This window comes from Eupeodes corollae, chromosome 3 (assembly GCF_945859685.1).
Source record: "Eupeodes corollae chromosome 3, idEupCoro1.1, whole genome shotgun sequence".
NCBI lineage: Eukaryota > Metazoa > Arthropoda > Insecta > Diptera > Syrphidae > Eupeodes > Eupeodes corollae.
This window is the reverse complement of record NC_079149.1, coordinates 7,441,178-7,452,412: the sequence shown is the minus strand read 5'-3', so window position 1 is coordinate 7,452,412 and position 11,235 is coordinate 7,441,178. Positions and strand designations below refer to the sequence as shown.

The 11,235-nt window shown below is 32.2% G+C and overlaps 1 protein-coding gene across 1 annotated transcript; it reads right to left on the bottom strand.

Annotated features, from left to right (window-relative positions):
• Window positions 1-533: 533 nt before the first annotated feature.
• Window positions 534-1,681, bottom strand: LOC129949006 (putative nuclease HARBI1). The gene is made up of 2 exons (XM_056060189.1): window positions 1,234-1,681; window positions 534-1,168 (listed from the first exon to the last, which is right to left on the bottom strand). The coding sequence occupies exons 1-2, from the start codon at window positions 1,679-1,681 to the stop codon at window positions 600-602; spliced, it is 1,017 nt and encodes a 338-aa protein (XP_055916164.1). The 3' UTR covers window positions 534-599.
• Window positions 1,682-11,235: the final 9,554 nt, after the last annotated feature.

Genomic DNA, 11,235 nt, shown 5'->3' with positions numbered 1-11,235 from the left:
AAATCAAATTTCAAAAAAAATTACAAATATCAAAATAAGAATAAAAGAAAAATGTGATCGCAATAAAACGGGAAATAGAAAAATAAAACTTAAGTCATGGGAAAAGGATTTATGGGATTTAATCAATGGTGGGTCTGAAAATCCGAATCCGGTGCTAAATAGGCTCGAAGGTAAAATACAATTGTTTTTTATAATAATTGTTTGATTTTTCATTATGAATATTTTATTACAGGAGCAGAAAGTGTAGCCATAAGCAGAGACGAATCCTCTAATTCCGTTTCAAATGCAACGAAAATTTTGAAGGATTCGTCACGGAAAAGAAGACATGCTAATAATGAAATAGAAGTTTTATCAAACTACGAGACGGGGGAAACGAGGGATCTTTCATTAACTGATTTACAGAGGCTAATTTTACTGAAGCAAAATTTAGTGTTAACCAAGAAATTAAAACTCCTTGAAAATAAAGTTACACAAGAAAATGAAATTTCTTTTAAAAATTTTTAAGGGAAACAATTACATAATGTACATACATATCTTATAAATAAAACTCTTGATATTTATGTTATTTTTGTTTTTATTTAAAAAAAAATGTGCACAATCTAACGGTTTTGGTTGAGCAAAAGCCTCGCAATTTCGTTTCTTTTGCTCTGACCAGCTACTCTGAGAAGAGAATCTCTCCTTGATGTGTCATTGGGGGGAAAGAGAGGGGTATGTTCTTCTTCTTCTATATCCATTGGAGCATCCATCTGGTTTTCCTCATTTTCATCCCCACCCTGGAATGCTTTTGAAATGTTGTGCAGAATAAAACACGACATTATTACCTTTGGTGCGTTGCGTGTTGCCACTCTTAATTTATATTGCAGACAAGGAAATTTTTGTTTAAGCTGGCCAAATACTCTCTCAATAATAACTCTTTCTTGCGTTAGAATATTGTTAAAGTTAACTTCAGCGGCACTGACAGGGTTCCGGTACGGAGTCATTAAAAACGGAGTAATTCCATAGCCCTCGTCGCCAATGAGTATAGTTGATGAACTTTCAAGGAGAGTTTGGTAAATTTCAGAATTTTTAAAGATTCTCGAATCATGTACCGACCCTGGCCAAGAGATGTCAACACTCGTAAACAGTTCCGCTCCGTTGCATGTCGCTTGAACATTTATTGAATGAAAACCTAACACAAAATAAAGAGAATTATTAATTATATTTTTGAGAACACTCAAACTTTGTGTTATCTACCTTTTCTATTTACAAATTCATCACTGTGACGGATAGGCTTTTTAATGCGCACGTGAGTGCAATCAATTGCTCCAATGCAGGATGGGAATTGATACTTATTTAGCCAAATTACTTTTTCGGCATCTGTCTGCTCCAACGTATTCGGAAATTTAATCCAGTCCTCTTTTTTCCTTACAATTTTTTCACCAACTTCGATGATGATCCTAGATACCGAACTTTGGTCGATTCCGAAATCTTCGGCAATTCCGCTTTGGAAACCAGGATCAGCAACGAATCGTAGAAAAACCATCATTCTGGTTTTGTTAGATAAACGACCACCCCGAAAAGTATCACTACTTTGAAAAAAATAATCTGTTAAGGCCTCAATTTGAGTTTGGGTAAACCTATAAAGAATTTTATAATTTCCTGTTGACTCAACAGGAGCAAAAATATTCATGTACTCAGCCATTGTTATTCCTGAGACAACTAATTTCCAGTCTCAACATTTTACGAGCTTTGGCTCATTTGAATGAGACAACGCTTTTTTTCTGCATACGGAAACATCTCAAATGAGATAGATCTATAAAATGAGATCGATCTCATTTTTGTGAGATTTGTCTCAAAACAATTTTGCATACGAAAGCTAGCAAAAGCTCAAAATAATGAGATTTGAGACTGAGACAATGCATTTCGCATACCACCCAAAGACATGAATATCTGAGTTGGGTTGAAATAAGGTTCAAAATTGGCGTTTGCGAAGCTTTACTTCAATTTCAATGGCTCTGGCCTAATTTACTAACAATATTGAAACTGATTAGAAGGTCTACCATAAATTTGTATTGGTTAATAATTCAAGCTGTTTATGAGCTCGTTAGAAAGTCCATAAGGTTCTTCAACATAAAATTCAATTTTGATATTGTTAGGTTTTGCTAATTTTTTTTCTTGAATTCAAAGCTTACCCTTATACCAATTCCATATATGTATGTACGAATATGTACCTAGTATCTACGTAGATATTGTGGACATTGTACTGTATTCACCATATTACAAACAAAAATTATAATCGGACAACAATGCGCGAATAAAACGATGTCTTTTTTTTGATAAAACAGACGAATAAAAAAAATGTGTTGTTCATCACCATACTTGATTATGATTCATGGTTACAACAAAAGGATGTTATGTTAGGGTTGCCAAATATTAATAATAATAACTGTTTGACAGTTGTACAGCTGAGAAATAGGCCCATAAAAACAGATCGTGCTTTAATTGAACTCAGAAATTGTTAAATTTATGATTAATATATGATTCTGTCATTTCTTTTGCTCAATTTAAGAGAAATAGTAAAGTTTAATCTAAAAAGTCAAAGATTTCTGTTACTCAAAACGTCAAAAAGTTGCGACACAAATCTTCTAATATGTCAAACTGCTAAATTCTATTTATAAAGATCATTACGGGCAATTGACAGGTCTGACAATATTGTCATATAAATCAGCTACTACAAAATCCGTCAATAAGCTGACAAAAGAAAAATACCTTTCAATAAAAAATTTGAAGATGAAGTCTTTGACTGTTAACAGTCGAATTGTTATTTCCTGAAAACCGTTTAATTTAATAAATATGATTTAAAATCATGAAAAATTAATTTAAAATAAACCAGCATGGTGTTAAAATATGCATTTTGCCCCGATGCAATGGTTGGGCTCATCAGAAGATGACCATTGCACCTTGTCTTAACGCATATTTTCTCGAATAAATCGAGAATCCATATAATATGAGCTACATAGAGCTACTGTGAATTATATGGTTGCTACAAGTCTTCAGAGATGATAAATTGTAGCTATTTTTATTTCCATGCTATTGGACATTTCAAGGACATTATCTTCTCTGATAAACTAAACTAGGGAGAAATAAAACGCCTAACCTATAATGAATTGATAAGCCATGCGAACATTTTTAAAATTCTTATCCCCAGTCCAAGGGGGAGGGCAACATGTTTTGAAACGTGTACAAATATTAAATATGTAAAACGAGTCTCGAAACCAAAACTTAAATCTCTTCAAAAAGCTAACAAATTGACTTTCAATCAATTTTTTTCGATTAAGACAAGATTGAGCGGGCCCAGACGGTTGCCAACAATTTTGGAATGATAAACAAACCGAAAAGCAGCACAAAAATGCTCACAATTTTGAAAGTGGTACATTGATGGTTTGGGTTGCCATAACCTGCTGTTTCTATCCAAACAAATTCTCAAAAATATACGGATGAAATATTTGCTGCCGAATCTATCTTCCACAAGAATAACACTGCTATTTATGTTTCAAAAGTCGAACACGATTTAAATCGTTTATGGGCAATTTTTAAACACAAAACGATTTTAAAAATAGTGCAGTTTACACTATAAATTATTTGACAAGAGTTGCTCAAGAAGAGTGAGCCAAAATTAATATGTGTCAGATAGTTTCCATACCACGATGTGTACGAGATGTTATTCAAAGAAAAGGATCAAGCACCAAATATTTAACGCATTTTAAAAACTTTAAGTTTTACTAAGAATTGCTTTTAAAAATTGGCTTTAACATTATGTCGTTCTGAAACCCAAATCAAAATTATAAAGTAAACTCTAATTTTTCATTTTTTGTTTTTCTTTATAGGTTAAGTTGTTGAAGTACTAAAAGTAAAACTAGTTTCTTAAAATCCAATAATAAATGAAGAAAAATCGTAGTTTGTGTTTGACCTTATCGTTGTTTCGAAGAGTGTAGTTGATTTGATTTTTTAAAATTGTCGAAGAAATCATCAGCGAATTTCAAAAGACCTAAGCAACGTTCTCAGACAGTTTCAAACATCATTTGATTAACACGTTCCTTGCAATATTCGTTTTAGTTGTGAACAATCAACCAATTGACATTTGATAGAATGTATCATTGCCATTGTGAACACGTTCAATTTTTTAATATTCTAAATGTGCACTTAATGGTTGTTTCTTTTATTTTACTTCAGAAATGCGAAAAGTATAAAAAATATTTTTTTAGAAAATCAATAAAATCAATAAAATAAATTGAAGAAGATAAGTACTTAAATGATCAACTTTTTGTGGAAATGGCTAGATTTCTGAAAATGTGGAAATAATAAAGCATGTTCGGATCACCACCAGATGGTGTTATTTCAATTTTGTATTATATAACTTCCAAGAAGTTTATTCTGAAAGATCATTGCTTTTAAGCTCTACATCAATAGTTTCCCACTTTGAATTTACTAAACTACAGCTTAGGAACTAAATACTTTCAAAAGATCAACGTTCTCTTCCTTCAACTTTACCAGCTGCAATTGCCAATCCATGCACTCCAAATTTACAATTGAAAGGACAAATTGACAACTAACCAGAAAATTGCCAATACCGCTATTTTCATTCAAAATAGGTACCCGTGGTATGACGGTAAGTGCGTTGGACTGTTATGCCAGAGGTCTTGGGTTCGATCCCTGCCTGTACAGTACTGCCTCTTGCGAAGAATTGACAAATTGTCCAAGATTAATTCTTGTCATGAAAAGTGCTATCTTTCCTTTCGGATTCGGCTTAAAACTCCTCCATCTCTGACAACAGTACTCGCACACAGGAATGGTTGAGAGTTGTAAGTCAATAGGCATTAGTTCTCAACGGACTGTTGGGCCACTTAATTTATTTTTATTTTTAAAAAAATATTCACAATGAGGAAACAATGTTAGCAATTGACATTCACAATGCCATTTAGAATAAGTCATTAAACAATAGAATTGATATTTGATATTTGAAATAAGTGTGATTATTTCTCAAAATGACAATACATTAGTGAACATTTTTAATGACAGATCTGAGAATAGTCTGAACATAGCCTAATATTCATCAAAAAAAGATTCAAATTCTAAAAGTTATTCATACCTAAATTAAATACTAATTATAACTGAACGAAATTTTGAATCAAACTTTAATTCCACGGAAATTCATCTACTCATGCGGTAACCCTAAACTTTCGATCTTTCGATTTTATCGCATGACTTTTATTTTAATGTCTTACACACTTCTCAGATGCTCATGGGATTAGACTGAATGAAGTAATTTATTTTAAAAAAAAAGTCTTAAACATACTTACTCATTCTTTTCTCTGTTCATTCAATTCTCTGAAAATACTCGGACCATTTTTTTAAAATACCGCGTGGCGGGTCGTTCTGTAGCCGCTCTATACGCCTCTAAACGATAAGACCTTTCGTTCAGTTCCACATATTCATCACATCTCAAAAGAAAACTTTCAGTAACTGACATTCCATAGAAATCACGCCATTTCTCTTTCAAGTACAAATAATTGAAGCACTGAATTTTAATGGTTCGTTCATTAAGACTAATTCGGATATACTTGCGCTGCTGCTGGCTGTTCTGAATGATGCGGGCTGGGGTGCTGACAGACGCGACTCACGGAGGGAACTCAAAACGCTGCGCTGCTAAATGAGATTAAAAATATAGTATCTGCCAGTTTAAGTTTATCATGAGGTTCAATTGGGAGCACACAATACAAATGTACATCAGTGCAAAAAAGTGTGCATTGTAAATTCTAAGGGGGATGATCGCATGCGATCGAATTGCAAATTGAATAAATTATTGTGATGTAGGTAGGTTTTTGAAGTGATGGCTTAGGCTTACAGAGGTAGACTTATTTTTATAAGCGAGTATAGATTAATGGAAGGAGGCCTGACCGACATGCGGATTAAGTGACAGACATAGTTATAGCAAACTATTTATTTCCATCGAAGTTTCTAGAGAGTCACGTTTTTTCAGAGTTTATGATGATGCTGACGAAAGATGCCTGGGAATATAATTTTACTTTTTATTAATAGAAGTTGACGAACCTAGGTACCTATGTGTTGTATGTATAGTACATGTGGGACACGATGAGTAAAAATGTAACATGCAGCAAGTAAGTGTTTGTTTTTATAATTAGCAAATAACTGTGGCAAATTAGCGGTGAATTACAAGTTTTGAGAAAAGATTGAATAAGTCGGCAGTTTAGAGAGGTGGCAGAGTTATGTAACCTTTTTTTAGAATGCGATAATAATTTTGTGAATCATGTCATGAATTATTATTTATTCATTGATTAGAACGATAAAATTTAGTAGTTTTTCTATTCCACAAACAAATAATGCTTTCCTAAGGCATTAAGTTGTGCTGAATTTAAGTATCACCCCATCGTTTTTATATCACCTCAGGGGCCTCTTTCTACAAACACTTTTGACTTTGCAATAAAATAACATCCAACAAAGTCAAGTGCAAAGTAATTCAAAAAATTTGCAAAGTAATTTTGAAATTTCTAAAATTTGTTTGAAAAGTGAAAAGTAAAAGTGTTTGACCAATTTAAAATACAACTTTGCAAATGATGAAATTTGGTGAATCTAAGGCTTAGCCTAAAAGAAATTTTTCAATGATAATATTTGATACTCGATGAATTACTCTGCAAACTTCAGCTTTGCTAATTCCGTACACATAATATGTAACACCCTGATATTGGGCTCCGTTCCCAGGCCAAGTTAAAGACATATTCCTTTGGCTATTTAATTGTAGCTTATTTCCAGTTATATACAACACAAATTCGATGGTGTTTTATGTTAATTAAAAACTCTGGATGATTGAGAGTTAAAAGTCACTAGGCCCTAGTTCTAAATGGACTGTAGCGCCACCCAATTTATTTATTTGATTTTATTTGTTATTGACTTCCTCGTTTTCAAAATATTCTTCGAAACTATTAATTCTATTATAAAAAATTCTCCTGTCACAGTGTTAGTTGCCATACTCCTCCAAAATGGCTTAACCAATTTCAATGAAATTTTCGATAGGTTTGAGGATAGGTTTTTATCTATTTTTTACATTCCTAAGTGTTATGGTTTAATTGTATCAACATCGTACACGGTGCAACGATCTTACGATAGTATACAGTGACGCTATGTGCAATAAAGCATTGATTGCTACTAAGGATCTTTACGTTATCATTGCCAAATCCACTCAGTCATTTAGGTATTCATTGACCAAATCAAAATGCATCTGATTTAATAGACACTGAATTGAATCGTGAACTACAATACAATACTGTAGGAATGGCAGCGATCATCTCTCGCAATGTCCCATTGATGAATGAAGAACAAAGAACCATTTATCACGCTGAAACACTCTCAAGACAACTGTTGGATATAGGCGAAGATAAAGTTAATACAGATGAAACCGGATGGCATACAATTACCAGTCGATTTCAGCATGATTATTACTTCACAAGATGCTCTCATTGACCAGATATTTCCCGATGTACACAGATAATATACAAATCAGTGAATGGCCATCAGAAATAGCAATTTTAGCTGCAAGAAAATTGGATGTCAACGTACTAAATTTGAAGATACAACATTTGTTACCAGGAGACTTGGTGTCACACAAATCTATTGATATAGTTTGTGATGCTACCGAAGCTGTAAATTATCCAACTGAGGTTTTGAACTCATTATATTTACCAGGCATGCCACCGCATAATTAACAACTGAAAGTTGAAACTCCCGAAATTTTGCTTCGTAATTTGAACCCACCAGGGATGTGCAACGGCACGCGATTAGTGTTTTTTTCGAAGCCATAATTCTAAATGGCAAATTCCGAGATTAAATTTTATTATTGCCTCGAATCCCTTTTATACCCATAGATGTACCAATTCAATTTAAACGCCTTCAGTTCAACATTAGGCATTTGCAATGACTATCAATAAGTCTCAAGGCCAAACGATGCCTGTCTGCACTGTTGTACTAAGGGATTGATATGTTGCATTAAGGGATTGATATTATTTTTTTGTAGTTTTGTCATAATTACGGATATGTTCATAATTTTAAGGAATTAATTTTAATAAATTAAAAAAAATTGTTTGGTGATTTGTCATTTTAATATTTTGTCACCGTTTACAGCGCTCTACACTTCTCCTGCTTATATATCAAATCCTTACCCACTTACAATAATTTATTTATTTCTATCAAAATATTCTCTAGAAATTATTTATATGACAAAACAACGTTTTTTTGGGTCAGCTAGTTTACTTATAAATTATTTTACAACAGCTTTCCAGCTTCCAAAAAAACTTTGCACTTCGCAAATTTGAGTTGTGTGTAACGTATTTTGAAAAAAAGGGAAACTTTTTAATTCAATTTTTTCGTCTTTGCAAATTCGAGTTTGCTGGAAAGTAATTTGCACAGTAAAAGTTTCAAGGTGCAAAGTTAAAAGTGTTTAATAAAAAAGGGTTCAGGTTTTCAAAATATTTCTCTTATAAAAACAAATATATTATAATAACCAAAAACGGTGTAAAACGAAACATATTACTATTTGTCAAATCTTCAAATCTTGCTTAGTTTCTGAAAACTAAAATTAATTATGAGTCATGATATGACCACATTTGAAGCTTTAAGAAATCTTAAATTAAATGGTTTCAATCTATTGAAAATTGTATTTTGGAGTTATTTGATAAACTTGTTATAACTATTTTGTTGGAATTTCAAAAATAACCTTCTCCAACATTATTTGTACATATTTCAAAGTTGTTACTTAAATGTACATTACTTTCAAACCTTTGTGACTTTTTGTGTTAAAAAATGTTTATGGCTGAATCACAAATGCGATTCAGCTTCGACTTCACCTGACGTTTACGAGTTCATCCACAGGAATTCAATACATGGTATCACAATGGAGTTTTGACCTCACGTTTCGTTTGACAATCGTAAGGAAAAGAACATAATGGGACTCCAAACGGAAGCTGTTGTTCAATTATCTGAACATTTGCTTTGTCTTTGACAGCTCAACAGCTATAAAAAATGTCAACCCACAAAATATTTGCTCTTGATAGGGATGAAATAATAGCAATGTCATTCAAAGCAACCTCGAAGCAGGCCAACCGTAACGCAGACGAAGCTGAAGCGTGTTTGTGATTCAAATCTTAAGCTTACTTTCTCAAAAACTTGAAGTGATAAAGTGATTTTCAAGTGGGATTAGAACTAATACAGTCAATCCCTATCGGACAAGTGAAATATTACCACCAGCAACAAAACCATGTAAGCCAGGGTTATTTCACCGCACCTAAGAAATCATTGTTGGGTCCTATTTTATAACATTATTATTTCCTTGCTCTATTTGGATGTATCTTATTTTAACAATGAATAACTGCACCATTTTTCATCTACTTTATACAAACAAACAAGTTTTTATAATGAAACAGAAACTGGACTTTTTTAATAGTCCACAATTTGGCCGCTTCGATTCACCATTTTTCAAGACAACATGCATCCTGGGAACTTACAAGAACTTGGTCCTAGCCCCTTTTAAAAAGTCAATATTTTAATTTTTTGGAATATTCAGTCCCAATGATAAGGTAGGGAATATCCTCCCCAAATAGTTGTGTTTTGGTGATGTTTGATGAAAAACGTGTGAGTTTTCGTCTCAGCTCAACACAGCACACACCCCCACCCCCTCTCCCATTTGTTTTCGATTTTCTCTTTATTTTGACAGTGAGGGTTAAACGAGCCTGATGTAGTTTTTACGATCTTTTTCAATAGTATGGGGCCAATTGTAGCTATCATTGATTTTCGTTATTGGAACCAATTATTGGAATTTTTTGTCAGTTCATTAAAACTTTCAGTCATTGAAACAAAAATCCACGAAAATTTTTTATTGATAGAAATCTGTCATTCAAATTTAATGAAATTGGAACTCAAATCAGTTGAATGATTCGTTTCACTCTTGAACACAAAATGATCAGCTGTTGAGGAAAATGAATTTTCATCTCGAAAATAGTAAGTATACAACATTAAAAAAAAATCATTAGTGATTCTCGATCGATCAACATATAATTTACATTTTTAATCAAAAGAAAACGCAGTCAAATATTATTTCAAACAAATTTTGGATTAATTTTAATAATAGCTATAACTTGCCCTAAATAATGTTTCAGAAACTTATTAACCTGTCACGATCAGCTGAAAATGTAAAACTAATTCAGTAAAGAAATTCAAATTTACAGGATAGGTACATCTAGATGGCGCACCTTGAGTTTTTTTAAATAGTGCCAAATATTTTTTAAGGATATAAACGATTTACCAGAGTTATCAACCATAGCTGACATAACCATCTAAAAGCTCTTTGAAAGGCATATACTGATGACTTTTGCTAAGAATTGAAAATCTTTCAAGAATTAATTCTCAATTAGTAAATCTAAGTTGTCATGAACTTGTAATTCTCCATTGGTTCCATTTTATTTAGCAGTGACTTATAATAAATGGCCTCAACAATTTCTAATATTTGCAAGTCAATTAGTAAAATGTGCCTACTTAATTTCATTTTGTTCACATTAGTTATTTTAGAAGAGACTTCCAAATGGGACTTCTTAACTCTGACATTTGCTAGCGGCCTTATTGTTGAAACTAAATCTGTCAAATTGGCTGTCATTAATTCCGTCTGTTTGTATTCCATATGTGTACATAGTGGTCCCTCAAATTGATACAAAATCACACAGTTTGCTTAATTCAAATTCAAAATTAGATCACGCTAACTAAAAAATCCTTTTTATTAAGTTCCTTGATATCACACACCTCTCTTATATAACACGTGCTTCAATAATAGATATTATTTTCTCATCACGTTATAGAACAGGTTAAATAAACATAAAATAATGATGAACTTGATGAACTTAATTGATCGAATATGTTAATTTGATTTTTTTTAATTTAGACAAATTCTAAAGTAGGTATATGAACTTTGAAATTTAAAAATAAAAACAAATTACCATCACACCATCCAATAATAATAACCCTGCCAATCTCATCATCAGCTGATGCATTATTAAAATAAAAGAACTTGCTACATTCAATGTCATTTGGTCTCAATCTCTTAATAGAATATAAAAAGAAGAAATAAAAACACACACTTCAGAGACTTCATTAATTAAATAAATTATATTTTATTTCCTCAATTCGCTAAATATC

What these genes read in the sequence shown, in the direction of transcription:
- LOC129949006 (XM_056060189.1), bottom strand. Translation starts at nt 1,681, where the DNA reads ATGGCTGAGTACATGAATATTTTTGCTCCTGTTGAGTCAACAGGAAAT. An exon ending in TGAATTTGTAAATAGAAAAG is followed by an intron (nt 1,169 to 1,233) that starts GTAGATAACACA and finishes ATTTTGTGTTAG; the next exon opens with GTTTTCATTCAATAAATGTT.